We start from the raw sequence: 14,283 nt of genomic DNA on the forward strand, positions 1-14,283 counted from the left end.
TAGCTGGGGAACTTGCAGGGTGACAAAGCAAACCAGACAGCCCCGAGGAACCCAAGAGGACAGCAGTTTTCCAGGATGGCAAGGAACTAAGAGCACCACAGAGGCAAAGGAGCATGTCTCTTGCAGGAACCAGTTATCCAGCACATGGACAGGACAGGTAAAGCAAGGTTTTCCTTTGCTTTGGATTTCCCTGAGCTATCCTCGTCTCTGCATAGAGCCCTGCACACCAGGCACTGAAACAGAGCAGGGCAAAGGCAGCCTGCCTGCAGGACACATCCCCTCCCAACACACTTCAGGTGTATTGGTTGCTCTGGGTGGCTCGGCTGGGGATGGGAAGGGGAAATGCCTGTTAGAGAGCTCTGTTCTCTGCCCTTTCTCACACGATTATTGCTTTTCTCCCTCACCAGCGCTTCATGTGCGACTTACTACCCCGCCGAGCTGCAGAGCTGGGCCTGCCCCTGCCCGCCCTTTTCCTGACAGGCTCCGCCCCGGGCCGTGCGCCGGCGGCGGGCGGTGCTGCGGCGGCGGGCTGGGAGCCGCCATGCGCTTTCGTGCTAAGATCGTGGATCTCGCATGCCTCAACCACTTCAGCCGTGAGTGTGCCCGGGAGGGGGAACGGGAGGGCGGGCGGCGGCGCCTCGGCGAGCTCCGGGGCCTTCTGTACCAGCGAAGGGGAAGCGCAGTGCGCGGCGGCAGCCCCGGCCCGCGCCGTGAGGCCAGAGACCTTTACTGGGTGTGGGGGGAGGCAGCGTGAGGCGATTTTCATAGAATCCGAGACTTTTTTGGGTTGGAAAGGACCTTAAAGCTCATCCAGTTCCAACCCCCTGCCATGGGCAGGGACACCTTCCACTAGAGCAGCTTGCTCCAAGCCCCTGTGTCCAGCCTGGCCTTGGACACTGCCAGGCATGGGGCAGCCACAGCTTCTCTGGTCGCCCTGAAGTGTTTAGGAGCTTCCGCAGCAGCTCGAGTTGTGTTTGCGGAGACTGAAGCTCGGCTGGGATGAGTATGTGGAGCGGTTCCCGCTGTAACGTTCCCCTTCCTCCGCCAGGTGTAATTAACACAATCGCCAAGTTAGCCAAGACCTGCACGCTGCGCCTGACTGTCAGCAAGCTGTATTTCATCCTCTCCGATAAAGTAGCAAATGGAGGTGTGGGTATGTGGTGTGAGCTGAACCAGGTAAGCCCGAGACACTCAATAACCACACAACATTGAAAACCAGAGCGGGCAGTTGTGTCTGGTGTACAGGGTGGTTTATTGTACATGCAGCCCTCACCTGAGATGTTCCAGGTCTCAGTCCTGTGTGGCTTTGTTCACTGAAGGCATTCTGTCTTGCAGGACTGCCTGTTGGTTACACAGCCCTCGTGTTTCTGGCTGGACATCCCCTTTGGTTGTCACTTTATGTAAAGCTTCGGTGTGGGCTGGCCCACAGCCAAAACTGGAAGCAGGAAAGCACAACTCACCTCTTACATCCCTGGTTTTGAGGGCTGGTAGTTGTTAAGAGAGGATCTGAAATTAATAGGTTTAGCCTGAAGCAGTGGGCCTTCATGCCTGTGCAGCCTGTATTAACTCTTGCAGGTGATACCAGGCACAGAAAAGCTTCCTGTTGTACACATGCCATACTAAGCTTAAGTTCTGATAGGTAAAAACTTACCACTGTCATTTTTTCATTTGCTGTGTTTTATTTCCCAATTTAAAAAACTGTAGGGGAATTTCTTCGATGAATTTCAGATGGAAGGAGTGGATGCAGAGCACAATGAGATCTACTTAGAGTTGATGCCTGAGAACCTCTCGAGAGCATTAAAAACTGCCCAGAACGCTAACGCAGTGAAGATGAAGTTGACTAACAAACACTGCCCCTGTCTCAGAGTCGCTGTGGAGCTAGTAAGTGCAACCATGCTTTTATCTTCATCTTTAAGAAACAGCTTTTAGAAATTAAGTGTTTTTCCTAAGATCAAATAGAAGCTTTGGTGTAATTCTAGAAAAATAAAGAAAAATACCATTTTCCATTTTGCTAGCCTTTCCTGCCATCATGGGTGGTAGCACATGGAACCGGCTTTGTGTTGTTCAAAAGGCAAGGAAGAGGTGTAGGAAGAATGAAAGCTATGTGCTTGAAACACCTTTTTCTAATGTCTACTTTTCTCCATTACTTCATTCTCTAAATGTGTGGATTATTGCCTTCTCACTGAAGCCATTAGATGGAGGAGGTTTCTGTGTAGATTTTGGCTCTGTTTTGCTTTTGGTTGTCCTTAATAGCAGACTGATAGGAACCTATGGAAAACTGGAGCTGAGTGGTGCACTCAGTTATGGTATTTCCCAGAGTGGGTCTGAAAAGTTTGAATTTAGAATTCCAGTCTTGTTTTTAACTGCAAGAGCATCCTCTCTCTTCCCTCAAGCCATCCTTATCAAGCAGCAGTAGGATTGTGACACATGACATTCCTGTGGGGGTTATTCCCAGAAGATTATGGAATGACTTCAGAGAGCCCAGTGTGCCAGACTTTGATGTAAGCCTCTTATTTTATATTCCCTATGGAAAGGGGAGGTTGCAAGTGGAATGCTGTTGCTGTGGTGTATACTACCAGTGGGATTTGGAGAGAAGGTGAAAGGAAAGAGGGAAAGCTGGAAGCTAGAGGTTTGGAGAGTGATGAGACATGGCTTCCATCTTGACAAGAGAGTCTCCAGAACCTATAGAAACAGAGCAGGTCATTACCAGTCATTGCTGTGGTACTCAGGGTGAAGGAAAGGAGGAGCAGAGGGTTTGCATGGCTTTAGGTAGGAGCACCTCCAAAGGGCACACGTTTTGACTGTTTCAGCTGTTTAGGTACCAGGGGGCCCAAATAATCTGTTCTTTCTGAAATGCATGGCCTGCCTGGCAAAGTTAGATGTATATGTGTTTCCTCCTGATTTTTATATATCTTTTTATATCCTTTTTGACTTTTAGCACACTTGCAAGGAAAGGACTTTGTGCAAATGTGCTCCTATTTGAGATTATGGATGTCTGTTACCTTTATAGCTGAGAGCATTTAAATTCTGAAGACATAAGACTTAGTAGAAACTTGATGTGTTTTGTTGTGTTATTTCAGCTATCCACTGATGCAGAAGTGATTACAGTATCATGGGAATTGTGTTCTTCCCCTTTTGGCTATAGTAACTATTTACTTGCTCAGTAACACAGATGTGGGTTCATGTGAGAATCTGATCTGCAAAAACCTGTCTCTCATTTATTTTGAACACAGATGGGATTGTATGTCTGAAGTGATCGCCAGAGCGATGGCCTGTTAGTGTAATGAGAAAGAGTTCCTCTGTTCCTGAGACCTTTGCTGATTTCAGTTAAATATTGTGCTTCCTGCACTCAGTAGATGACAGAGGCCAAAATAAGATAGAATTGAAGGGAGAACTAAATGCATCACATCCCAGTCACACATGAAATATTTGTGCCAATGCAGTTCTGATGTCTTTCTAGGTCAGTATTTACCTACCAGTGCTGAAAACAATGAAGAGTGTTGTGGACAGAATGAAGAATCTCAGCAATTCCATTGTAAGTTAAGTCACTTCAGATGTGTGTCCTACAGACCTTATTTTATCTTGGACATAGCATGTTTCCCTGTTGCCCAAACCGGCGCCTCGTGTTATGTCTTACTTTGGGATAAGACATTGCACTAAAGGCATCTGAAGACTCTGTAAGAGTTGAAGAGAATGATAGGATTTATTTTAGGATTAACACAGAAAAGCTTGTCCTGGGCTTCCTGGGAAGCTTTCCTTCTTTATACTGAATCCTTGAAAGAATTGTGTTGCTACAAGCCACTCTTTATAGCTGGTAGGAAATTGTGGTTGTTGAGGAAGCCACCTGGAGACTTCCAAGGTGATTTCATTAAAGAAATGCCTGTTAAGTGAGTCTTGTGTTAGGCGTCTGGAATTAACTTAAGGTAAACTTGAGGTAGGATTTAAAGGAAATCCTACTCAGAGCTCCTGGTTGTCAGCCTGTGCTTTAGACTCTGACATGGTGGGTTTCCAGTCCACCCTGGCTTTCTGGAGTGCTGGTGCAAATGCAGGAAACCTTGCATTTCTCTAGCTTGAGTCTCCTGTTTGTAAAGCCTTTCCTCAACACATCAGCTTCCCAAAGCCAGTGCTTGTTCTAGAAGTACTGGAGAGCAATTGAATTTATTTCTTTTCATGATTTCAAGGAGGTTGATCTAGGCTACATCTCACAGGAATGATGAGAAATGCTTTTTGTAGCTGAACTTTCAAATGTTCAAACCATCTTCAGAAAGTACAGCTGAGCTGTGGAGGCACTGAAGTGCTTTTGGAAGCTCGTACTTGAACAAAGCTGCACTTTATTCTTCTGTAATTCTTCAGTGTGAAAGAGGCTTGCCTAAAACTGAGATTGATTGTATTGCAGATGATTGAAGCAAACTTGAGTGGAGAAATGAACTTGAAAATAGAAACTGACTTAGTTTGTGTAACAACGCATTTTAAAGACTTGGGAAATCCTTCCTGGGGTAAGTTGCCTTCCAGGTTTGTTGCCTCCTGTAGACTATCTGATCTCAGTGTGATGCTGATGACTGTACTTACCTTTTGGTAGTTCTTACAAAATAGCATCAAGTACTCTTGAGTTTTTTTCAAATGAAACCTTAAAAAGTGGCCAATGGCTATTTCATGTTAGTGAGGGAATTCCAGTATCCTTAACAAGTTTGTAGGAAAACTGGGCTTTCTCTTCATTGTACTACTGTTTCTGAAAACAAACCCTTTGCGTACCAGCTGTTCAGTGATTATCAAGTGTGTTCCTATAGGAGTTGCAACTCCTTCTGATGTTTTGACCAAGTGTTGTGTTCTTATGCTTTTAGCGTTAGAGGATGGATGTCAAAGTTCTCAAGACAGAGATCCGGAAAGCATGGCTGAGGCACGCATAGACATCAGGAAGCTGCAGCAGCTGCTTGCTGGACAGCAGGTCAACCCCACAAAGGCATTGTGCAGTAAGTTCAGCAGCTCTGCTTGCTAACTCCAGTAAAGGAGAGATGTTTGCCAGATTTGTCTCAGCAGAACAGCAGATCATCTGTCTTGTCTGTTTGAAACTTGACTGGGTTTACTATACCTGAGGACTTTTAACATTTCTTAAAAGCCCCCAGTTTCTAGCAGGGTTTTATATTTGATTTTGATAACTCTGCATGCTTTTCCTGAGAACATCTATCAGTTATGGTTTAATGCAGATACTAAGAACTTCCTGAGGAAGATTTAAGTCATGGGTATAGCATTATAGGCCTATACATTATACATATTTCCTTTTTGGTATCAGCTTTCATAGACTCTTTAGTAATGCTTCATAAACCCGCGACGACTTAAATATTACAGGATATTACGACTTAAATATTACTAGTCATCCTTCTGTCAGAAGTGGTAGAAGCATTGCATTCTGATGGTGGCATTCTGTAGAAGATAAAAAGTATTTTTCCTGCTTTAAACTGGATTTGTGGTGTTTTTTTCTCTTTACAGATATTGTAAGTAAAAGAGTTGTCCACTTCATCTTGCTTCATGAGGATGTTTCACTTCAGTATTTCATTCCAGCACTTACCTGAATACTTTGGAATCTCGGTAATTTTCCAACCTGAGGCCTTTTCCTTGAAGTCTGAAAACTTTCATGAGTTGCTGGAGTACTCTCATGTGATATGCTGTTAGATACAGCCATTAGATGGACATTATTTCCTTATTCAAAACATCTCCTCATCCAGAAGGGCATTTTTGTGAAAAGTTACATGCTATGAAAGATAAAATGTTGGGGAACTGGCATATCTGAGCATTATGGGCAGCAAAGCTGAAAGTTGTATGTGCTTCTGGGATGCTTTGAGATGTGGGGAAGGCAATGTAGGAGTGTGTTTCTGACAAGCATAAAGGTAGACTTGGCCTCTGGAGCTGCTGCTGGGTGTATCCAGTATTGGACAATACAGCTCCAAGTTAAGTTGTCATACGTCCTTGGAACAGGAGAGTGGCAGATGATTGGTATCTGCTTATAATATAGAAGTTATAATTGTGAGAACATTTATTTTTTGTTAGAAAACAAAAAATCCCAAACAAACACCACAAGTGGGAGTAATGCTGGTACAGGTCAGGAGTCTGCCATTTCATGTCCTGGAGGGGAGGACACTAGACACACCAACAGAGGTGAAATCTCTCCAGCCCCAGGGCTTTCTTACCCTTCCTTCCTAAATAGAGCACAAGGATACAGCTCAGCCCTGCAATCCAGTTGATGTGTACGTGCTGATCAGAGGGAAAATAATACTCAGTTTTAAACCTGCTGTCATCTGTGAATCCAGTTGTCAGAGCCTTGAGGGCAATATTGGGTCTTGGAGGCCCTAAGCAGCCTCACCAGGGACCCCTGTCCACCCCCTGTCCATGGGCCCACAGATCCCGTTTCAGCTCGGGCTGTGGTATCCTGTACTCCTTTAAACTATGCTGTAGGTGGGCCAGGGCCCAGCCCTGTTCATGGATTGATGTTTATTGAAGCCACTCGTATTCCTCTGCGACCTTAATTTTGCTGAGCAGGATGTGGTACAAGACTTTCTACTCCGTTGCTGAAGGTGATGTTCCTGACCTCTTGCTGATACGTACTTGGAGTAGCTGCTCCTGAACATGAGTATGTAGTACACAAGGTTGTGTGTGTGTACTTTTTGTATGTTTACTGGAAGTTTGTGCCTTAACTTTTATCCAACACCTGTTACATGAAAACACCTCTGCAGCTGAGAGCTTTTGCTTTGTTTGTCATTTTAAACTGATGAGTTTCTACATCGGATTGGTGTGTTTTGGTTCTGCTTCCTAAGGGAACAGTGCTGCATTTTCCTGTTGTTCTGTTCAAGTGTCATCCATGCATGTAATTCTGGTCCTTCTGATCACTCAGTTCCTTTATAGCGTTCTAGCTCTTCTGTTCTCTTCATCCATTTTGCATGGAAGTAATGGTTTGTAAGTTTTGCATGCTGGTTTGTAAGTAAAATAAAAAGGCATTTGGACACTGTAAAGCATCACACATGCAGTTAACGTTCCAAACAGAGGAGGCAAATAGAAGAAATGCTGAAGTTATATTCAGCTTATATTGTTGAAAGTGCTAGTTTTGCTTCTTTTTTTTGCAGTAGATTTGCTGGGTTGACTTTTAATTCTTTGGCTTGACTTCAGGGTAGTGTGATTGCCATTGATCTACATTTAAATCACAGTATTTTCCTGAAACATTAATCAAAACAGTTGTTCTGGGTGCAGTGCAGACTGGAAGTTACTTACGGAGCACAAAACCAGGTTTTTACAGAAGCTTGTAATATTGATCTATCTGTTGATCTTTTGAAAGCTAGTGAAAATCCTTCACTGCTGTCATCATATATTGCCTAAGGTATCCCCACCCATTTTGTATCAGACACTATTGATTTCCTGTTGCAGGGCTTTGGTTTTCAAGGAATCTTTACATGTAAATGTTAACTGCCCATTTTTACATACCACCAACCTCTGCTATCATATATTCCTTTCATTCCTTTTTTTCAAAGTATGTCTTAGAGGAGCTTGGAAGGGGGTGAGAGCATAGAATTCCCTGAACCAACCACCAGCTGCTAAGATAGTAATGAAAAATAGTAAGTTTCTTTACCAGCTATTTCATTCTGGCATTGCTCTGACATTTCACATGGTATCTCACTCCTGGTGTAACTGATTTTTAAGTTCCAATGCTGCAGTATCTGCTGTGGTCTGACATTTAGTGGTACTTCCATTTAATCAAGTTTCGTCTGATTTGGAACACCCAAGATTCTGTCAGGTTTAGGTACCAAGAGAAGAGAAACTTGAAGTGTCAAAGGGTAAATTCTAACTATAAGATAGGGCGTTTAGACAAGATGTTGACCCTGACCCACCATCTATCCTAGGGACCGGAGGATGCTCTCCACCCTTTGCATCCAATCCCATCTGTCTTGTTCTGGCATAAGCCTTACACAGGCAAGTCCCGGGCAAATCTTCTGCCCTGTTGAGAAAACCCAGGAGGAAGTCAGATACATGTTACATGGCTTTTGACTTGCTCCTGGTTTTTCAGATGTACCTGCTTCTAAATTCACCTCCATGTTGAACTCTGCCTGGCCAAAGATTTTTCTATCTTTGCATTGAGCCACAACAGTTATTAAAGAGCTCAGGCCCTTCATGACTCTTGGATTTGATTTTTGACTCTCTATATCTTCCATGAAACTTTGTGAAGCTCTGCATTTTTGATCTATGCAAATTTACACGTGCCACTTCAATACTGAGTTATATTCATCATTTAGAAGGCAATAAGAGTTAATTCAGAGAACAATGGCAAGTTTATGAGTTCAATTGAAACAAGCATTTCAAGAGACAGCCATGGAAATTGTTCTTGAGTAGCTTCAGGGGTACAAAGAATTGTAGAAGATCCTCAGATCAATTGTACTTCTTCACATGCATATGGACTTTGTCCAACTCAGTTAAATCTTACCTTGAGTGTGTGTTTTGTGTGTTGAGCTTTTTGGTTCCCCACGTCCACTTGAAGTCTATAACAAGTAATAATAACGTGTAGCCATGCAATGGCTGAATAACTGGCTGACAAACTGAATCCATTTGGCACTTTCTGTAACCACCCAAAACACATCTTACAAGTTCATCATCTGAGAACACTTAATAAGCCTTTAGACCTAGTTCTCATTGTTTATAGTTGCCCTAGTATAATGTTGTGTGTTATGTTATGGTTTCCAGTTTATAAGGTTAAATTCTGCAGCCACTACTCAGGTCTTATAAGACAAAGCTTCTGCATTGTTAGGCTCAATTCTTTGCTGAAGGGAGTAGCTAAAATCTCTCTGCCTTCAAGGAAGCGTTTTTGTGTGAGTCAGTGAATTGGTATAGAATCTTACCTATAACCTTTTGCTTTCCTTGCCTTCTGGTTGCACACTACTATATTACTGATCCTTATTTTTATGCTGCTTTAGAGAAAGACTTTGCATATATTCTTTTTTGTTAATGCCACACCAATTCAAATTCTGATTAGAAAAAGAAAACAACAGAGGGTGCTAAAGAGCTGTAGGAAAATGCATTCCTTTGCTTTCCAAAGCAAAGCTAGGAACAAGCAGAGGCCCTCAGATAGCATTTATGAGAGGGTGTGATTTTTTAAAATAGTCTTCCATAAATACCATTTCTCAGATGGGCAGGTGGCCAGTGACTAAATGTAAGACTGGAATTGTTTAAACTTCGTAAGCTATGACAGAAATACTGTTTCTAGAGCAAGCATCATGAATAACCCAGTGAAATCATTTAGGCAGACCCTGAGAGATGCAACTGAACTGAGATGAGGTGACTAAATAGTTTATAGAATTGGACTTGAGCCTCTCTGTGATTCATCTATAAAACAAGAATCTTTGTACTAACAGCTGGGTGCAATATGTGGCAAATAAAAGCATGAAGGATTTCCTGTGCATTTGGCTTCTCACTTCATAGGTACTTACTCAGGGACATCTTTATTCATGTGCATGGGCTGGTGCTATAAATATTTTGCTATCCTTTCCTTAGGTGAGAAGACACATGTTCAAGTCATAGTCAGTTAATAATTACTTAATCTCTCACTTTGTGATGTACTGTTCGTGACAATCTGAAGCACAATTTCTTGTAGTAAAGGAACACTGGACTTCCCCACTCTTTGTACCAAGGTATTGACAAATTAGTTGATTTTTCTTCCACTTGCTGGATTTAAAGACCATCTTCTCTGAGCTTGTATAGGTTACTGTTGTGCCATCTAACCATGGAAGATGCCATGCTGGAGCTCAAAGTAATCTATTCTGGTATTCAGGAAGCAGACAGACCTCTAGCAGTGGGAACTGTGGGATCCTAAATGTACTCAGTCAAATGTCAGACGTCTTTTCCAAAACTGAAAACAGACATTTATGTGTTACGTAATACAAGCAAAAGTTACATCACACTCACATCTTCAAGCATTTTAAGTGATGTCCACTCATATGCTGGCACTTGTGTAATTTGCAGCAAAAACTGGGAACAACTTTAGCCTTTGTTTCACTCAAAGGAACTGGCAATGCTAGTCATTGCTAGAAAACTTTACTTACCATGGTCACTTTGGTGAATTAATCACTCCACAGAGAACTTAGAAGCAAACTAGCAACTCAAGAAATGATCTCTAATGTTGTGAAATAGTATGGCATAATTTGTACACAGGTATTAGACTTCTGATCAGCTCATAGATATCTGTTAATTTATAGTGGCCACCTCTCAGCTGGCATAAATCAGCTTAGTTCATTCGAAATCAGTAGTTATGCCAGTTGATGCCAGCTGAAAGATATGGCTTTGTGAAGCTTTCAGTGATTTGGAGCAGGGAGGTGGCACAGGAACCCTCTTCATAGATCTCAGTTGTTACATTTCTTTTGGAAGCTGAAAATAAATCACAAATTCCAGTCACGACGTTTGTATTTCCAGAAGGTGTTGGCATTCCTGATGAAGATACAACCACTGACATACCATTGGCATGGGGGTTTGTTTTGATTTGGCTTGGCTTCTACAACACCAATGGTAGCTATTTGACTAGGCTCCTTAGAGGGGGAATGAGCGATTAACTCCCTCAAGTATCATATGTGTTGCTACTGTTGCCAATATTTTAATGATATGACCACAAAACCTTATTTCCTTCATTCTGCGTTAGCCTGTGAGTTGCAGGGGGTGAATGTATTTACAGAGAGGAGGCTGCAGAGGCCCTGTGATTTTGGATTTTTCTTTTACACAAAGCCACTTTCTCACAACTGGACTAGTTGACAAATGAGCTTCTATTTGGCTGCTTGCATGGGTGGCATGAAAATCTCATCACACATAGACAGGGTCCTCCATCTGATCACCACCACTGTAAGCTTGAACTAAAGGGAGGTAACCCCTCCCTAGGGATTTGCTATGTACTCAAACCCAAAACATCTGTACAATATATAGGGGGGCCATTTGGGTCTGTAGGGTGTTGCTTTTCCAGAGGAGTTCAGTATGTTCTGTTTTCTATCTCACTTCAAGCATATCCTTAGGAAGTCCGATGACTTGAATGAGAGCGAAGGAACACTTCTCTGTGTTCTTAAATAAAGTGGCATTGTCTGCACCTTACAGATTTTGGTTTGGTTGCTGATGAACCTGTGCTTGTTTGTATTACAGACCTTTTGTATTATCCTGCCTAAATCTGGATTTTCAGCCTTCTCTGTACTGAACAATTAGTTCAAAAATACTTGTGTGTGTACAACTGAAATACTGATATTTTAAGTTTTAAAGTCATGAAAGAGAAATTTCCTTAACTATATGCTGCTGCAACAGAAAGTTATTAAATACAGTCAGTTACTCTTAGAAACTGGAGCCTTGAGAGGTAATCCCATAGACAGAGACATGCTTTATTAGTAGGAATTATCTCATGTGGTATTATGTTTCAGTATCTTCTAGTAAGGTTTACAGGAATAGACCTATGGGTTATGTTGAGCTTTGTGTGAGAGAAGTCAAAACATTGGAATTTCCTTATATAATCTAAACCCACTTCATTTACATACAGACAGTGACTTCACGGAAAAAATAAATAAATAACATAATGAAAATGAGCTACTGATGACTAGAAGACTAAGCACAGGACAATGTGCCAGGACAGCTCTGCAAGTCATCTTTCCCTTGGGATAAACTACTTGGAGAGAACACAACTTGAGATGAGATTTAGACCTTGACTTTGTTTGGTTCTTCATCTTGCCAGATCTTCTGAGCTTATGAGATGCTGAAGGACCCTGCTTCATGTCCCAGCCCCTGACCCTGGCTCGTGGCGAACCAGGGATGTCTTCAGAGCAGGCAGTACTGAGGCCTTCATTACTGTGTTGACAAAGGGGGTTCTCAATAACCTGGTGGTACTAGGGTGTAAGTTTCCATCTTCTAGGTCAGGAGGCAATGACACTGCAGGGGAAGAAGCTTATTTAATTCTAGAGGACTAGGTCAGAGGTCTTTTGAGGTACATGGCAGTTACTGTATTTCTGCAGGTGAGAGACCAAGCATGGAAGATTTCCTCATCTTCTGAGAGGAAGGAAGAATAGGAAAGCTGCAGCAGAACTGTCTCTCTGCTTTTCTCTTTGTGCATTGATAAATTGAAATGAGGAACAGGCAAAGTTACTCAGTCAAGGCAACAAGAAAGTTTCCCCTTTTCTTCATGTCTGGTCACCATGTCAAACCCTAAAACTCTCTCTCCTGCCTGCCTTGACAGAAGACTGGATGCCACGTTACATTTACCTGGCATGTTTGCCTACCAGATCACAAATGTTCTTCAAAGTGAAGGAGCCAAAATTAAGACTTAATAGACATTGTAACCAGATTAATATAGCCAAATACCTCTTACATTTTAAGTCCCACCCTGGCATGAGAGGTGCACTCTGGTCCTCCTTAACCAAATGTCTCACTTAATAGACATTTACAGTGAACTCTCACCACAATAAACCATTACTCATGCAACCAGCAGTTCAGAAGTGTAAGCTTCTCCCGGATGTGTAATGAACAGACAAACACTGCTCCCTGCAGTACTTCTGAGAAGCAGGGAAACAGGCTCAGCCTCATTACAGAATAAGGGCAGCACTCGGAAATTCCAGGGGAGAAGCAGAATCAGGTAATTTTAGTGGGTATTACAGGGGGTGGTGTACAGGGGGTGGTGTTCACAGCAACTTCTTCTTTTCCAAATTGAAAAAGAAATTCAGAATTTCAAAGTGGAAAACCAGTATTTCCGAAAAAGTAAAAAAAGGCTCGTTCAGCCTCCAGTGCTTTTCTTTAATGCTCCTTGTTGGCAATTGGACAGTTAAGTATTTTCTCTCAGGCAGAAGCTTTTGGGAGGTAAATGTCTTCAGCAGTTGAGATCACAAGGTGCTTTGTTGTCTTGAGTACCTTAGTAGAGGTTGAACAGGGAAATGTGGGATCGAAAATGCAAATGTGCATGAATTTCAGGAGCCTTCAAGCTGGTGAAGGCAACTGGATGTCCCTGTCACCATAACTTCCTGCTGCCTGCCCTTCATTTTTGCCCAGTAGTTGTGATCACTGGTCGTTCCATTTGCTCCCTCTCTGAAGCCCATTTTAATCTTCATTGCCTCCCATTAAGTCAGATCTATATCCCCTCTCCTGCTACACTGTAAAATTACCTGCTCAGACTGCTTAAAGTAGCATCTGTGACCCTGTATGAAGTTAAACTACAATGATAAAAGTTCAACTTCTGCCTCAGAAAAGCCAGAAAACGAAGCAATCAGTGAGATTTGTAGACTTTGTACAGATTTGCAGCTTTTCCAGGCCCTGTGAGGCTGTTAACAGTTGGCCAGTCAGACCTGCAGTTAAACAAGGGCTCTAGAGGCTCATCAAGTGATCTTCATGCCAGCCCACACTATGTGTTCAAGCTATGCAGATCTCTTGGACAGAGTCAGTCTTAAGTGTTTAGAGCATGAAAGCTAGAAGGCATTAAACCTCACTGCTTATAAAATACTAATAATATACAATAAGCAGAAAGTATCTAGAGTCACTAAAGACACAGAAGGGAGAGAAGATTTAGTTCATATGGGTCTGGTTCCATTAAAGCCTATGGGAAACGTCCAAATATACCCCAAACCTGAGAAAATGACCTTATTATATGGTATGGTGATTAAGGAGCTTTAGAATGGATGGTAGGACTGAGTCTTTCTGATGTCTGGCTAACTGCATCAGAGCATTTATACTCCAGAAGTTAAATTGATGATAATCTTTTGTTTACTTTTGAAGTAGATCCTGTTTCCAGAGGGAAATTCAATCTATCTTAATTCATTTATTTTCATTACAGAAATGCAAGCTCCGTATAAATGCTAAATGAGTGGTGGAGGTGGATGGGGGGAGGTTAGTGGGAGCTGGCTGGGATTTTATAAACACAGTTACCACAGAGAAGCAGTGATGTGCAACCCAATGGAAACAGCCAAGACTGAATCCACGTTCCTGTAAGTTTATTCTCCTTTCCTTAAAATGGACGTAGTGTTTTGCATCAGAATGACCACCTGCTTCAAAAACTGTATGATTACCTCAGTCTGTTGATTGTTTCCACAATATAACCCTCTGTTGATACTCTGCTGGTATGAAGAAGAAGATGATTAACACTGACTATTTTAGGATGTTGTAAAATTCAATTTATATATAAAACCTAATTGCACACAAATGTATTAAAAGTGTGAAGTGATAAAGCATTCTACATTGTTCCCCTGTATCCTCTTCAATGATAGATGAGATTAGGGTCATTACATAGCCCTGAAAAAATGGGAC

General features: G+C 42.3%; 1 protein-coding gene across 1 annotated transcript; it reads left to right on the forward strand.

The window, feature by feature from the left end:
• Positions 1-441: 441 nt before the first annotated feature.
• On the forward strand, positions 442-11,676 carry HUS1 (HUS1 checkpoint clamp component). The gene is made up of 8 exons (XM_030500849.1): positions 442-593; positions 1,049-1,176; positions 1,705-1,881; positions 2,394-2,501; positions 3,461-3,535; positions 4,397-4,496; positions 4,842-4,970; positions 5,488-11,676. Exons 1-8 carry the CDS (start codon positions 542-544, stop codon positions 5,568-5,570), a joined length of 852 nt encoding a protein of 283 aa, XP_030356709.1. The 5' UTR covers positions 442-541; the 3' UTR covers positions 5,571-11,676.
• The last annotated feature ends 2,607 nt before the right edge of the window (positions 11,677-14,283 follow it).

The sequence above is a fragment of the Strigops habroptila genome, chromosome 1 (genome assembly GCF_004027225.2).
Source record: "Strigops habroptila isolate Jane chromosome 1, bStrHab1.2.pri, whole genome shotgun sequence".
NCBI lineage: Eukaryota > Metazoa > Chordata > Aves > Psittaciformes > Psittacidae > Strigops > Strigops habroptila.